Source organism: Notolabrus celidotus, chromosome 3, assembly GCF_009762535.1.
Source record: "Notolabrus celidotus isolate fNotCel1 chromosome 3, fNotCel1.pri, whole genome shotgun sequence".
Lineage (NCBI taxonomy): Eukaryota > Metazoa > Chordata > Actinopteri > Labriformes > Labridae > Notolabrus > Notolabrus celidotus.
Genome location: NC_048274.1, coordinates 26,209,679 through 26,226,622, shown reverse-complemented (window position 1 = coordinate 26,226,622; position 16,944 = coordinate 26,209,679). Strand labels below are relative to the sequence as shown.

General features: G+C 39.7%; 1 protein-coding gene across 1 annotated transcript in view; it reads right to left on the bottom strand.

The window, feature by feature from the left end:
• Positions 1-2,569: 2,569 nt before the first annotated feature.
• itsn2b (intersectin 2b) overlaps positions 2,570-16,944 on the bottom strand; it is a 40,654-nt gene continuing 26,279 nt past the window's right edge. The window contains exons 25-41 of the mRNA XM_034679054.1: positions 16,857-16,887; positions 16,612-16,733; positions 15,884-15,980; positions 14,855-15,049; positions 10,096-10,217; positions 9,896-10,002; positions 9,624-9,807; positions 9,276-9,374; positions 9,050-9,133; positions 8,120-8,203; positions 7,917-7,979; positions 7,321-7,470; positions 6,911-7,029; positions 6,715-6,797; positions 6,559-6,642; positions 5,091-5,264; positions 2,570-4,880 (exon numbers count right to left, since the gene is read on the bottom strand). Coding sequence (XP_034534945.1) covers positions 4,732-4,880; positions 5,091-5,264; positions 6,559-6,642; positions 6,715-6,797; positions 6,911-7,029; positions 7,321-7,470; positions 7,917-7,979; positions 8,120-8,203; positions 9,050-9,133; positions 9,276-9,374; positions 9,624-9,807; positions 9,896-10,002; positions 10,096-10,217; positions 14,855-15,049; positions 15,884-15,980; positions 16,612-16,733; positions 16,857-16,887 — 1,947 coding nt within the window. The 3' untranslated portion in view covers positions 2,570-4,731. The remainder of the gene's footprint in view (positions 4,881-5,090; positions 5,265-6,558; positions 6,643-6,714; positions 6,798-6,910; positions 7,030-7,320; positions 7,471-7,916; positions 7,980-8,119; positions 8,204-9,049; positions 9,134-9,275; positions 9,375-9,623; positions 9,808-9,895; positions 10,003-10,095; positions 10,218-14,854; positions 15,050-15,883; positions 15,981-16,611; positions 16,734-16,856; positions 16,888-16,944) is intronic.

Genomic DNA, 16,944 nt, shown 5'->3' with positions numbered 1-16,944 from the left:
AACTGAGGGCCTCTCAGACTCATCCTCTGTGCACGTCTCTCTCTCTCTCTCTCTCTCTCTCTGTCTCTCTGTCTCTCTCTCTCTGTCTCTGTCTCTCTCTCTTCACTCTCTCTTCACTCTCTCTTCACTCTCTTACTCTATTTGCACATGTGTTTAATTCCTTTCAGTCTCTGTTTTTTTCTCCTTCTGCCTCCCAACTGCTCTCTTCTACTGCTTTGCTGCACTTTTCTTTCAGATTTTGACTCACTCCCTCGCTCTCCTGACCTGGTCTGAACCATTGCCTTATATATTGCTACATCTGTCCTCTGTCACTCCCTACTGTCACTGTACTTTTACTTATATTTAAAATCCTATTGACTGAGTATGATGAATCGTGAGTCATAATTTACTTTAATGTAAGAGCTAAAAAACAGATCAATAAAATCAAAAGGATGCAGATCTTTCTGCTGCAAAGCACAAGTATGTTGTGGTCAGTAAAGTTAAAAAAAAACCTTTTTTTTTTGCCATTTTTAGGATACCTAATAAAACTTCTGCTTAGTGTGATGAAATATGAACACTGTTGCTGTTTAAAATGTTGCACTTTTCTCCCGCTAGATGCTAACTGTTCCGTGTTAGGTTTATTGGAGCTTTTTTTTTGCTGTAAACAGCTGCTTGAATGTCTGACAACACCGCTGATGAAAGCAGTATGACTAAACCAAAACAAACTGAATAATGAGCTGAAGGATGCTAGAGAAACTCCACAGAGAGGAGAGCTGAAAAGTTGAGCACAAATACTCCAATGGGAGGTTGCTAGGAGCAACAAATACATAAGTGAGAAGTCGACATTATCAGCTGACCAACCAACACATTCACTGTGCTGTGGGAGTGTTCCTCTAAAATCTGTGAACTTTGCATGTCAGAAGCATTTCATATTTTAAATCACATCCATGCTTCCATAGTATGATGCCATACATCCTTTATGATATAATGTCTCCTAAGGGATGGCACCATAGAGCCACAGTCGCACACTGACACTGTCTGTACACACACAGCATACACTGAACTCACAGACACACATGACCTTAACTCTGAAGACGTGCTGATTAAACAGACACACAGTCGCAGTGGATGTGTTATTTAGCATTTTCAATCTGTCCACTCTTATCTCTTTCTGTGGGTACGATTTTAGCTTTCTACTGGAATAAATGACTCAACTCACAACCTTTAATTTCAGTTGAATCTAAAATGAATATCTTTCACTTTCTCGTTTCTCTTCACTGGGAGCTTTTTCTCAGAGAGGTGCAGCATTTTATAGATGTCACATGCATCTTCTTAGCATTGTACTCACAGTGAGACGGTCACCTTTAAGCATGTGCTTTCTTTAAATTGTTCTAACCTTAAGTCATGTAACCTGGTATCTCCACACAGACTTATTTAAGTTTCATCTCGTGTTAAAATATTACTGCAGATTACAGTTTAAAGCAATTTCATTTTTCAAATTGTGTCTGTTTTGAGTTGAGTATCTGGGCCACATTTGTTTTTAATAGAGTGGAACAGAATGGTTTAACACCATTTATACTAGCTCATACCCACGGCATTAAATCCATTACTACAACAGTAGCACTGTGTTAGAGAGGGTTGAGTTCAGCTGACTTTGTTGACTGGGTGACGCAGCTGTGTGTGTTGCTGTCAGTCTGTCGCAGCCACACAGTGAGGTTACATAACCACTGTTGCTCCTGTGGACCCAGAGCCAGTGGAGGGTGAAGAAGGACTTAATGAGCTCTATTGGTGCGCACTGACAACTCCACTATGCACTACACTGGCTCTGTGGCTGGACACCAACAGAAACCAGCGAAGAGGGCATACAATCCTCAGAATTTAATAAAAACATTTCTCCATTCAAGTTGTATTGTCCCTGGATGTGATCAGTTTTTAAGAAACATTTTAAAAATATTGACAACAATAAACTAAATAATGCAATATTTCCTCTTGTATGAAGTCAAATGTAGTACACTAGAAGAGTGTGGTTTTTCAGTAGTTAAATTAACACCTCTCCACACTGAATGTAAGCTCTTATGTATAAAATGTGTCCAAATTGTAAAAAACATTTGGAGAAGATCATATCAGGACTACAGTCAATCACACTAAATGGCTCATGCTCCGGCACATGCATGCTCTGCTGCGACAACACTGTCTTATTGTTACGTTGCTGGGTGGATGTTTATTGTTTATTTGTGTTTTATATATGTATTTTTTCGTACAGAGGGTGACAACACATTTCCTTATTAAAGACAAATAAAGACCTATCTATCTATCTATCTATCTATCTATCTATCTATCTATACACAATATCTAGTCTGTCACTTATATTGGTGACTAAAAGTCTATAAGCATTGTTTGTAAATGATCAGTTGTCATAAATAAAATATAAATCCAGATGTAGCTAGGTCTGACATTTTTACAGTGATTATTCATTAAATGATTATCTTATCTAAAGCTGAATTTCAGGTGACTGCATGGCCCTTTAAGCTGCTTCTGGAGGCCTGATGCTGACAGTTTAGTGTTAAAGGTCACTTTCAGACAATAAATCAACACTTTGTTCACTTTTAATGTCTTTAATTTGACTTTAGAAACCCTGATTCAGAGAGTGCCAAGTGGAGGCCAAAGTGAGTACAAACAGCAGGTTACAGACTCCAGGCTGATCAGACAATTTGGGTTAAAGAGGCCATAAACTCATTGAGCACAGCAGCAGTCATGTGCACAGCGGCTGCAGAAAATAAAAAGTTACATATAACAACAGACAAACTTTAACATCCCTACGCATACAAGGAAGGTAGTCCAGTCTATTAGCACTTTCCACACATACAAAAAGAAACATTAAAGTTAAAAGAGGAATTTAAAAAGAGACTTTTGTTGATTGAAGAGACAAATTAATTACGAGCTCAAAACAACAGGCCTTTAACCCGACGAGTGACCTAACGTACATACAGTAAAACTCGACCACAGAGAATCATTCAAGAAGTCATTATTGCCTTTCAAGACAGTATCAACATGTTTTAATATTTGACGTCACACAAAAACAAACCCAGTGGATACCAACTGATTATCCAAGATGACACAGCAAGCAGAGCCGCTCCAAACCTCCGGATCGTCACACACGCATAAATTAAGAAATAAATACCTCTCTGTTATTATCTGCTCAGTTAGGATACAAAGGACAAAAGAGTTAAGACAAAGCAGAAGACACCAAAAATATCAACCCACAACATAAATAAAAGCTTTTCAACTGTATCCTTGTAACATGTTCATGGCAGACGTTTGGAAAAGGGCAACTTTCTGAGTCAACACAGATGGGCAATTTTTTTGTCAATGAGGTGAGGAGTGGAAAGTGATACTGAAAATCTCTCTGGCAAGAGTGAGAGTGTAAAGAATCAAACCAGAAGTGAGCAAATACTGTGTGAAAAACTGCCGAACTGTGCTGCCACAAAATGTTGATATCCTATATATTAAAAAGAGGCAGAAACAGCTGAGTCAGCTGGAGAGAGTTCAAATGTTCATCATGCAGCTTTTCATACCTGTGTCCCTGTGTTACTTTGCCCTACTTGGCCTTGGCTGGTTGTGTGAATGCAAGAGAACATCTTATATATCTATCCTAAAACCACAATCATCTCAAAGAAAAGTTATATATTTTTAAATGATTTTAAAAGATGACTTCTTTTAAAGCCTGAAGTTACGAGTTAACTTCAAAAGTTGCAGCATCAAAAAGCCCTTTGCTGAGGACATATCCCCCAACTTCAAGGTAATTTTCAAACCTTTCCTCACTTCAGACATACACACACAAAACAAACATCTTAACAGTTACACAGGCGACCCCAGAACAACAGGTCCTAAGATCTTCTATCTACAGTAAACTAACTCCAGACCAGAGCTACAGACACAAACTTCTTGTCGGATAAAGTCATCTGCTTTCACCGCAGATGATGCTGATGTCTCTTTAGGGAGATGACACCTTAGTCATCAGACAGCCAGAGAGCAGCGCCTCCTGAAAGCTATCCGTCTCAATCTCCTGTCCTTTCAAAATAAAACATCTCCAACATAAAAACTCTTAAGAAAATAATGGAAGCTTTTTTTTTTACGACCACGGTTGACCGGACTTGGCAAATTGTGTCTCAATCCTCAAAAACTTCACCAACTATATGCACCTGGGGTTCAGATCTGTGCGAGCCTGGACAGCAGAGTAGAAAATAACCTTTATTTTTGTAGTTTTATTGCTTAGTTTGAGCGACAGATGATTAATGCCTTTAAGTAATCTTCATCCGGTTCTTGGCAGTCCCTGACGTTCAGAAATGGTGACAGCAGAGGACCCAGATTCAGCCCCACGTGCACATGCACACACACTGTACATTAGAGTGTACAGTTCACACTGTGCTTCTCTCTTTCTGTAACAGGTCATGAACCAGAACAAGAAGAATCTGACCACTATTGGAGGCTCTGACTGATGTCACTGAAGCCCTTATCCCTATTGGAAGACTCAGATGATGTCAGAGGAGGTATTATTAGTGCTGGTTAATATTTAACATTTTAAGGCTTTGTGTGGCAAACAGTTCAAGGGGTTTACATAAGTCTGTATCAGGCATGTGTGAAGGAACCATCTGAGTTTGCTTAGGTGACAAAAAAAGCAGCCTTATCTATTTGGTTTCTCTGCAGGAGGATGGTAGCCTTATTAAGACTTTGTTATTATTTCTCTTCATCCTATTTTTTGCTATAAAGCTGCAGGTCTAGGCGGACCCACACTTCCCCTGTAGGAACCTCATGCAGCAGAAGACGACGTGTTACAGGTCCCTTGTTCTCCAACTCTTTTTTTATGGTTGCAACAGGCACCTCTGTCCGACCCAGAAACACTAGAAAAAGTGAAGAGGGAGAGAGAGAGGAGCATTTTGTTAGGATTTTAAAAGAGCTAGGTCAGGAATGAGAAAGGATTTCAAGCATCAACACATTATTTATCAGTTTGGTTTAACTATTTATGCAGCTTTACAGAGAGAACCTACAGAGTAAAGAAACAGGGTGGAGGGGACATGTAAATGCTCATTTGACATGAGCAAGTAACTGACCATCGGGTGAAAACTGGTCTCTTTCAAAGATGGTGATGCAGAGCACGTCCTGGTACAGGTCTTTGATGTGGAACTGACAGTTGAAGTTCCACTTGGGGTTCAGGGTGTCATTGAGCGTCCTGGACGTGAAGACCTGAGCTCCCATGGTCACCTCGCAGTAGGGGTTACTTTTCCCTGCAGCAGACAGAGGAGGGGGAGGAGAACACAAAGATCAACCAGGAGATTTAAAAAATGTAAAAGAAGGGTTTAAAAGGAGAGTAAAGAAGAGTGACAGAAAAGTGGAGTGAGACCAAAAATAAACCAAGAGCCTTAAGGAAAAGAAAATGAGTTAAATCAATGATCTACACAAGTGTTACTAAGATAACTAAAGAGAGAAGAAAGGAAGAGCATCATCATTAAAGGTTCCTGGCTTCATTAGGTCAGTGCAGCAGAGCATGCAGCCTGAAGCTGGATTTAAAAGCTTCTTTTTATCACATCATTTGAAGCTCATGATGTGTTTTCAAGTCTACTGAGCTGTGAGCACAGCCTGTAATATGAGTGCATTGATCAGTTCCTCCATAAAGTTGTGATGCTACAATTCATCGAAGTCACCAGTGGCTCTGTTACATGTGTCAGTGTTGATGTTAAGTCATTTTTAATCGTATGGTGCTATTTGTACTTTTCTTTTCTTCTGTTTTTTGTTTGTTTGTTTGTGTTTTAGTTTGTCCTCTACCTTCTTATTTTGATCTTATTTTACCCTATTTCATCTTTGTTAAATCTTGATCTTTTTAGGGAGCCTTTTTAACATCTGGCAAGGGACTACGGATGTAAACTAGCCTTTTGGCTAACTGGCATATTTACAGAAGTGTTAATTAATATGCATGGTCCTTTTAAACAATAAATAAATACAATAAATAAAAAAAAAATTAAAAAATTAAATAAATAAAATAAATAAAATAAATAAAATAAATAAAATAAATAAAATAAATAAAATAAATAAATGTCAGTGCTTGTACAGTGAGATAAAAATCCCTTTGTGTGTTATCAGTGGGATTTATAACAGTGTAGCACTTGAAATAATGTGTATTAAAGCAGAAATATTATGAGCAATGTGTAGATTGTTCAATGGACATTTGAATAGCCCTTAAATTGGCGCGTGCAGTGTGTACTAACTATGCACTGTGTAGTATGATGCAATTAACTTTAGTTTCATTCAATGTTTGCACATATATTTCACATCCTGACACAAAAACTAACTGTAGATGTTGTCAGAAGCCAAGCAGCTCACTCAGCCGATGAATCATTTTTAGTCAAATGTTTGTTCTGGTTGCTCACAGAGGATTTGTAATGTGTTACACGGAAAAAAAGACTGTAAATATCACAATTTGAATGCAACTTTGTTAAAAACCTCTCACAAAATCAGGAATATTAGGCCACAATAATCCTAGAGCTAGCTGTGAGATCCTGTAGGGGCTGAATTGATGCTCACCATTGGCTTTCCCTGCCTTTAGTTCAGTGGCTTCCAAGATGGTGACAAGGAGTCGGCCAATTCCACTTGCCTTCACAGATCGAGCTGCAAACACACACACAGATTAATAAAGAGATCAAATCACAGGCTGTTATTAGTTTAAGCTTCAAAACAAACCTTGATAAGCTTTTTCCCTTTTCCTCTTTTCTGTCTCAAAAAACTCCTCAGACGCTGCCTTGATCTTCTGAACCCACGCTGTCCTGAAAACACACAAACACACACACACAGTGAATGTTAAGGTCACCCGATACAGCTCATCTGTTTGTGTGTATATACTGTATATGTGCATGTGTTCCCATAATAGTGGCAATACCGTTCGTTGATGTTATCTGTCCTGAGTATATAGACTCTATCGATGTGCGAGATGTGGAAGACGGGCTCATCACTGGAAGGATCTGGAAGCTTTACCAGGACTTCATTTAGCAGGACAGGCTGCAAGAAAAAACAGATATACACAAAGTGTTCGTCACCTGGCACTTCTGTAGATCCCTGAATATTTCTCCAAGTGACTCAGTTGTTTTGTCTGCCACTCCTGAAATCCCTAACTATTCTAATGTTGAGATCATCTTTGAAATACAAGCATTGATATAAGGAAACTTTTCTACCATAATACCATCTGACCTAAAGTTTTTACCTGCCAGAGCTCACATTTGCACTACCAAGAACTGATTTCATTTTCTGGTCATGCTGCAGTTAGAAGAAGAAGAAGACACTGAAACTTACAGGCTTGTACATCTTCAGCTGTGTGTTGTTTTTGTTACTGAACAGTTTATCAGGCCCAGATGACGTAAACTGTTTAGCTGCATGAGTCAACAGTAGGAAATCGTTGAAGAGGAACGCCCACAGTTCCTTGTTGCTCTTAACCTTGAACATCTGAAAAAAAAAAACACATTTATAAGGATGAAAAATACATATTTACTAGAAATTCTTACTTCTGTTTTGCCCACCATAATCAGTTTAATCAAAGTTCAGCATCAGGACATATTTCCTCCTCAATAATGTTTATAGAATATTTTTCAGGGAGTTGTATTATCGCTGCCAGAGATCCTCATGAGGGGAACCAGCTCACTGATCTCCACTGTGGAGGTTTCACTCTGTGGTTTGAGGCTTGTAAAATGTGACCACGACATCAAGTGGATCTGACCTGCTGATGTTCCCACATTTCACCTCTCTGCGCTCCCTACTCTGTCTGGTTCTTAGATCTTCGTACTTAGACTTTAAAATATTTATCCAGTAAAACGAAAAATGCTAATTTCTCTAGAAATATGAAGACCCAGCCGAGTGCTTCACTGACTCAGACTCTCTGCAGGTTTACTCACTTTCCCGCTGTGGAGAAGCTTCCTTGGACCCAGACAGTTGGTGAGAGAGTTAAAAACCATATTCTGTTGAATGAGAGTTACATTAAAAATACTTTAAATATGTTTATTCATATTACAGTATTGAACAAAATGTATTTTTGATACTGATGGTAATGGTAATGAAGCACATACAAATTGAGTAATAACATCAGTGAGCTTATTACCTCTGCAGTTCCATCACACTGTACGTGGCTCTGAATCCATTCCAGTCTGTCAGAGTTCTCCTTTTCTCTCACGCCCTCGTTCACCTGATCAACAAAATGATTCAACATAGAAAATCTCTTCAAAGGAAATATATTTCATAACATATCTGACAATGCCTCTGCTCTATGTTGGTTTAACTTTGGCTATCGTGGCTCATTACTACATTTGCTATGCAAGTGTCCTGCTGTTAAGTCCTTGTGGTCAGAAGTGCATGCCGTCATGACAGGAATTTTGCATACTGTTCTTCCCTTCTCCCCTTCTGTTTGCATTTTGGGCTATAAGCCCCAGACTAAAACTAGCCCTGCTGTCACACGCCTATGGGCCCTTGGGTGCCTTTCAGTTAAAAGACTGATTCTTCTTAACTGGAAGGAGCAAAAGCCAGCATGCTTCATGAGGGACTCTTGGCTGGAGGATTACCTTGACCTGCTAAATATGGAGAGACCTGCTGGTCCCTTAAAAGTCTTTGACCAAGGTCTGAGTGGGCTGACATTGTCAGGAGAGGTCTGGGTTAAGAGCTTTGTACAGTATTTATCTGTGTGCATGGTCCTCTGCAAGGAGATCTCTTCCTTGTTGTTGTCTACCTGCTGCTGTTATAACTGCTATTCAGCCTCCTAGATGTTTCATTGTGTACCTGAACTCACACATCATGAATTGGTTATGAATTATCATGTACCCCCCCCCCCAACCCCCCACCAGTGTGATGTCCAGTGTTGTGGTGTCTCCTATTATATTGCATCTTTTCTTTCGTTATCGTTTTGTCTTATGTCTCTGTGTACTTGCATTTTTGAAAAATCTAAATAAAAAATAAAAATAAAAATAATAATATATCAAAAGATACCCTTAAAATGCAAAGAAATCAATGACTGAGGTCAAAAATAAAGTGAACAAACCTGTTGACAAAGTTCTTCTGCCCTCTCTAGAGCCTCTTTCAGAGGACCTCTGTCAGGATGGCCCTCTGCCGTGCACTCCAGGATCTAAACTCACACAAGTGCATACACAGACAAGTTAGTTAAACCCACACTTTTCCCTCAGTTACACACACTAGGTCAGTATTTGAACCACTCTATGTGGAGTTGAAACATAAATGCATTGTGAACACTGAACATGGTGACCTACATTTTTGATGTGCAGCGGGTAGCGTGTGATTCTCTGCATGGGCTTCAGCAGGAAGCTGGACAGCGGCATGCCTTTACACCTATAGTCTGTTGCAATTTTCTGGAAGAAATACAACAAACATATAAAAACCTTGTTTTTACGGTCATGTATGTGACCACAGGATATCTGGTTTCTTAGACTCTAAATGAGAATGATTTAAGGGTCAGTTTAAACACAACAACAAAAAAAACACTGCCTCTCTGTCTCTGCCTCTTCCTGTCCTCCTCAGCTCTCTTCTGTCACTCTGTGTTTACTATTTATACTTTTATTCCCTTGCTCACTCTTTCTGCACTCTCCTTTTCTTCCTACCTTGAGGAAGTTCTTGAAGTCCGGCTCATTGTCAATGCGAGTCTGCAGCAGTGTGGCTCCGTTGATCTGACAGGAGCAGAAGCGGATGTAGGGCTGCATGTGGGACAGCTCTGCGGCCAGGATGTCTCCCACCATCTGCACCGGCATGTTGTCCCCACCCGTCTTCTTACGCGCACACAGCGCCCTACACATGCAGAAATGATGATGAAGTTATTTCTATCAGAGTGACAGTTTACTGTAGATCTCATTCCTTATGCTTGGTGGATATTTACTTTGCGAGTTTAGTGTTACAGGCCAGCAGGTCTTTCCAGTTGACAAAGATCATGGTCATCTCTGCATCCTTCACCCGGCCAGACTCGGACATGGGCTTATGGAAAACCTAAACGCATGAAGATAATAACAAGGTGGTGAGGAACAAAAATAAAGGAATTATTTTAAATTAGTGTTACACAGCATGTTGCATGTGCCTTACATCCAGCACTATCTGCAAGTCTTCCACATATCTGTCCTCTGTCTGTAACAGCTCGTGGATGTAACCCTGCCTCTTCTTCTCCTGCGGGCTCAAAGTGTCCAGGCTGTTCAGGTCTGCACACCCTGCAGGAGAGGATGAACACATGCACTGTGGTTAAGCACTGAAGTCAAACTAGGCATCTACTGCCTCCTGTTGGATGTTGGACAGCAACAAGCATGGTGCACATTCCTGAGGCTTTTAGAAAGGAGAAAGAGAGAGGAAGAAGAAGAAGAAGAAGAAGAAGAAGAAGAGGGATGGAAAGGTAAAGAAGAGCAACACACAAACCTACCTGATTCACAGCCACCATTTACCCAACGTGAGGGTGTAATACTAGCTGACTCTTGCTCCCTCACTGACCCTCCTCTTTCTTCGGCCTCATCGTCTGTCTCGTCCCAAAGTTTCAGAAAGTTGAATCTGCTCGGTGAACTCATACCTATATTCTGTCTAAGTAAGTCTGTATTCTGTGGCTTGATGTCCGATCGAATTGCTCTCCTGCCTTGTTTGTCTTCTTGCTCTCTGCTGTTATCTCCTTGTTTCTGGTATGAAGACTAAAACTTCTCCTGGACCAAATCTGTTTGTACCAAAACAGGAAGAGGGATTCTTTGCTTTCCCCCCCCTATTCTGATCCTTTGACGCATGTTCAACACAGACAAAGGTCTAGTTTTTTTTATTTTATTGACCTCTTCTACTCTAACAAGCTAAAATAAAATTAGGGACACTTTAAAACATTTTCACTAAAACAGTTTAAAGCTTATTCAGATTTGTATTTATCTATCTTTAACTACATATCATTTTAGATGGATAACTTTATAAGCAGACACAAAAACCCTGCAGAGGTGACGACATATTTCATCGAATATCAATGAAACACTTCATTTCTTCTCAAATCAATCTTTATTTTTTATATTTTACTTCAGGATCAGAAAATATAAATCAGACACATCTTAAAAAATAGTTACACCTTCTTGTCCCGGATGCTCTCTTTATATATTATTTATATTTTATCGAGTCAGTGGTGCAAACAGCCCGTGTTGTTATGAACTCTTGATGCAGGTTTCAGTCAGTTAGGTTAAGCAAAACTCACTGCAGCAATTTCATAAATCGTATACAAGTTTTTGGTGAGTTGAGCTGGACAACCTAACCGTTTGTGAAAGCTTTTCTTTTCAGAATAACCTGAGCCTTTCCTTCCTTCATTATTACAGGGAAAGTGACAGAAGTGCACATCTCAGGTCTCATTTATAAAACGCTGCGTACAATCCATACTTAAAGTATACGTGTGCCAAAAGAAGTTCAGATTTATAAAACCACAAACACTACCACGCAATGTACCCTTTATAAATCACAATCCACCTGCAAATAATCGCATCCATCAGTCTCATATTCATCAGCTCTTTACATGCCCACATAGACCTTATATATTCAATATGTCCTTACATATTTAACCCTCCTGTTATGTTCCGGATCAGATTGAACCATTTCAAAGTTCAAAGTTAAAAAAAAAATGTTAAAAGTATTTTTTTGGTATGGAACTTCTTCTGCTTGGCTTAATTAGCGTAAACGACATATCAAATAAAATGGTTGATTTAACATATTTGCAACCCCCCTGCATTTACTTAGATACTGTTCGTGGGTCAACTTGACCCTGCAGTCAAAGTGGAGGCTAAAAGGGGTCAGTGTGTTAAATACTAATTGTTTCTTTGCAACTGTGTGACATTTTTCATTTTAAAAAATTGTATTGGGACTTTTTGGGTTCTGACACTTTGGATAATATGCCCTGGGTCAAGTTGACCCAGGAACATTATTGCTGTTCCTCAGAAACAAACATAACAGGAGGGTTAAAAAACCTGCACTGATTTCTTCACACGTACCAGAGTGCTCATGTCGATCAGTGGTGTTTTCAACTCTCTTAGATATTATTTTACATAACTTTGATCTGTGAATGCAAGCTTTTTAATGTGTTGTTTCTGTAATGGCCACTTGGCACTTTAACTAATTATGAGGAAGGTAATAATAGTGAGAGGTGCTGTTGGCTTTACTGCACACACTCGTTAACACAAACATGTTGAGATGCTCCGCTGTTGTTTTTCTATTTGATTCTATTTTATATGATTACATCCAATGATTAAGTTAGGATATGGTCTGAATATGGTGAATGTGAAGGTAAGACTAAACTGTTGAGATATTGTATGGAGTATAAGATATATGTCTTCCTGACACTTTAAAAAAAGCTCACTGCAGTTACATGTTCAAATCAAATGTGCTGAGTTTAGTGTTTCTGATGACATGGGTCAGTCACAATGTCAAATTTAAATATTTAAAAAGCATTGATTCATAATTTGTATTTAATTCACCATCAGCAATTTCTTCTACCTCATAAATGTATGCATGCATGGGTCAGAGTTTGCTTTTCAGAGCCCACATTAACCTTAAACTTTGTTTTTATAGATCTCAAATGCAGCGTGGAAAGTGGTGAATGCTACTCGCAGGCCTGTGTGTGCACAGCGAATATAAATGAGACCTCTGAACTGTGTAGTAGTATCCTTCACTGGATCTCCGTCTGGCTCAGTGTTTATCTGCATGGGTGCAGAAATCACAGTATTACATGTGAAGCTTGCATAGATTTTTTTTTTCCACATGTTGGCATGACGAGGATGTGTCCACTGTCTTGTCAACTATGACTACTTTGTATTTTCAACATTCGTCACTTGAGAGCAGATGTGTATTCACTGTCTACACAAAAAATAAACATTCAGAGCAGCAAAAAACAGCAATTGGTTAAATATTAGGTTCAGCAGCAGTTTGCGTTATCAACCCTGGAGGCCAAAGCTTACGTCTGTCCATGGCTTTGAAACAGTGTTCCATATGGTCACTTCATCTCAAGTCAAAACTGCTTCAGTTAGAGATGACAGCTGACCCATTTATGGCTTTTAAATGAAGAGGACAGACTGAATATTTCTGCTTGTACACAATGTTAGGTTAATTCATTCAAACAGGAGGTTTTTAAAGGCAGAAGATCAAAATGCACTGCAGAATGGTTACAGCTCTTAAAAAGTGAAAGCAAAGGCTTGTTTCCAAACATCTGTTCAGCAGAGATCAGGGGAGATTTGTTAAAGCATGTTCTCTCATGAGATTTTGAACATATGTGCAACTTTATGTCTCCCTTGACATGTTTCTTTGATCAATTCCAAATGTTACATTTCCACTACCTGTCTCGGTATAAGCATATTTTTCAACTCCTGAGAAGAAACTTTAGGCTATGTTCACACTGCAGGAAAAAGTGGCCCAAATCAGATTTTTTTGGGGGTCAAGTGACCAGGTCAGATTTTTTAGAGGTAGTGTGAACACTCAAATCTGGCCCAAATCAGATTTTTTCAAATCAGATTTAGACCATTTCCATATGTGGTCCTGAATCAGATTTTTTTCAATGCGACCTCAGTGTGAACAGCCAAGGTGGATTTGATGCGCATTTGATACTTACACGTCACTTTATAGCGACACAATTCTGCGCGGCGGTAGCCTTGCAAAAATGGAGGATAACAACGATGGAGCAAGTCAATGGATGGACAGCGAGGTCTTGGACCTTATAAATATATGTGGTGACACTTCCATACAAGCAAAGCTTGAGGGTTCATACCGGGCTCCCACTGCACAAAAACTTTGTAACAAAGGCAAAAATGCTGACTTCCTCCATGTTTACGTTTGTGAAACAGCTGCATGTGATGTCATTGCTGCTGTTCTTTTGCGTATGCGGGGCAGTTCACACTGGAATCAGATACAGGTCACATTATAGATGGTAATGTGAACAGGCAAACAAAAAATCGGATCTGAGCAAAAACCGGAATTGAGCATTAAGCCTTGCAGTGTGAACGTAGCCTTAGACTATCCATCTGGCTCAAAAATTCAACAGGTTTGTGGGTGAGTTTAAATATAGACACATCTATGACATAGACCAATAGTGGGCTCTGTGTGAGCTGAACCCTCAATGTTGGAGATGAAGATGGAAAAAGCGCAAGAAGAAGGCAAAAGAACACATTTTGAAGGGGGTGAAGGTAGAAGAAGAGGATGATGTGGTATGGATACAGGGGAGAAGAGAGGGACCAGCCACAGAGAGACCCACTATCGCTCTGCTGGGTGGACTTTCTGATAAATGAATGTATAGTTTAGCTCCATCAGTTCATGATCAAAACAAAGAGCAAAAACAACATAAGATAGCATAAGGCACGGAGGCTTTCACAGCTCATGGAATAATTTCAGAATCATAGGAACGTTTTTTTCAGGTCATGATTAAATCTCAGGAAACACAATCTCTTGCCCTCACACTCTCAGAGAAAGATTAGCTCAGTGGGAGAAGTTAGTGGATTGGGAGTCCAGACACTCTGCTCCCATCAGAGCAGTGTGAAATAGTGGGTCTCTCTGAAGTCAGGAGGAGGGTAGGAAGAACAGGAGGAGAAGAGGAGGAGTTTCTATCGCCCTAGATGGAGAAAAAGACAGAAGCAAGGGAAAGAAGAGGGAAGGAGAAATACATAATGGGAGGGAGGGAGGAAAAACAGGGGACAAAGTGAAACAGTCAGTGTTCAGGCACAGGTAAAGAGGTGGGTGGATGAAAAAGAGTGATGGTAGACAGGGTTTCAAGTTTAGTAGCTTAAGACGACACAGAAAAGAGGATTATGTTTAAAAGATGCACATTTCTTTAAGAGAAGACACTCAAAGATCTGCTTACATTGCTGGCTGGGGTCACATTCCGCTGTGGTCACCTTTACGTAGTTTGTGGGGAAGAGACCAGTGGTCCCATTGATCTCTCCTTTCCACCAATCAGGGTTGTTCTTGTCAAAGACGTTGATCAGCTGACCTTTGGAGAAGCTCATCTCGTCCCCGTTGGCGGCCACGTAGTCGTAGATGGCTATCACCTGACAGACTGACAGAGAGGCAAAGAGTGAACATCACCTTTATTTAGAACGTTGGTTTCTAATTTTCCTGTCAATATACTGTTACGATGATGTGCAGAAGTGTGCGAGTGTTTGTGCGTGCTCTAATCCAAATCCCCCATCTAAAGCCTGAGCACCAAACCCTCACAGACTTTAATGATGTCAGAGGTGAGGGGCTGAGGGGTGTGTGAGTGCGTGAGAGCCTGAGATGGGTAAAAACTGAAGAATGGGACACACTTTTATGACATCCCATGTTTACTGGAAATACAATACGCCATTGAATAAAAAAAAACAACCTCCAGTATAACAATTTCTTTCGTACATTACAGTGTGTAAACACGATCAATGTAAAATTGAGTGTAATTTTTTTTCCAAGTAGCTACCTAAACAAAAAAAATTAATAACTCAACAAACATGATATGAATATCATAAAAGTGATTCACTGTCTGTTGTAACTTACAAATAAACTTATATGCTGGTTTTCCTGACGTGTCCTCGCTTCGTTTACTATCAGTTCTTTTTTTTTAAGTTTTATAGAATACAACTTCTTGAATACAACATTTGTTTACAATAGGGGGCTCTGCAATCCAAATTACAATTTCACCAACTTAGCATTGAACTCTGGGTAAGTGTCAGTATGCAGAAAGTGGGCAGTATCACTTTGTTAAGTGCAAGTCAGAGCCCTCGCTCACTTGATGCTTTGACAGTGGAACAGGCCAAAATAATTCCCACACTTAGTCAGAACAAAGGAGATTGGGACTGAACCTGAGTGTGTGTGTGTGTGTGTGTGTGTGTGTGTGTGTGTGTGTGTGCGTGTGTGTTACCTGCTTGGGGTGCTGGTGTGGATTTGCCGCTGTTGGATCCTAACACTTTGACATTAGAAGCAGGGAACCAGCCCTTCTGACGCTTTTTGCCACGAGCCTACAATGACAAAACACAAACACTTGTACATACAATCACAAAAACAAACAAACAACAAAAAAACTAACAAACAAACAAACAGGTGACATCTCAGGTTTTTTTTCAAACAGCAGAGATGCAACCAAACTTATGAACTACTGGAGGGCAGAAAGCTTTCTGAGACTCTTTAACTAAGCAGCCAAAACAAAGTGGAACCACTGCTGTAGAGCTGCAATGATTTATAGATTAACTGATGAGTAGATTAAAAGATTATTAATCACCAGCTTTTCTAACAGCAGCTTATGCTCAGAATATTTTTCAGGCAAAACTGTTAAATGTTTGAGGCGTCTTAAATATCACAATTTCTTCCCTATCTTCAGTGTTTTTAAAGTTAATGACGAGTCTATGAAGATGTCATTTGAGCTCTGGAAAACTGTTGCGAGCACAATCCCCTACTGTTTGAGTTTGTGTCTCAACCACTACTTGGTAAACTAATCGGCTAAATTCACTGATCATGAAAGAATTTTTGGGTTGCAGTCAAAAAAGCTGCTAACAGGAAACCCAGAGTGGAGTTGAGCTTTATCACCCTCTGATGGTAACTCTTGTACAGTATTTCCTTATAGACCCACCACAAATAAACACAAACACTGACCTGCAGTTCTCCCAGCCACCAGCCGGAAGCATTCTTGCTGAGGATGAGGATGAGCTGGCCATTTTCCAGATTCAGCTGTTCAGGGGTGGAAGAGGAGTGGGCCCGAAGCACCTGGGCGATCTCTGTGTGAGCGCACAGAGACAAAAATAAAACTTTAAAGAGCAGAAATATAAAAAAACAGGAATTGCTTTAAAATGAGACGGTGAGAGAAAGGGAGAATAAAAAAGACAAAATCCTGAGTGTACCTGGTTTCTTCTTTGCAGACAAGCTTGATGTCTATAACAAAAGAGGAATACAAATAAGTACAATCAAAAATTTACATTACAACACAAC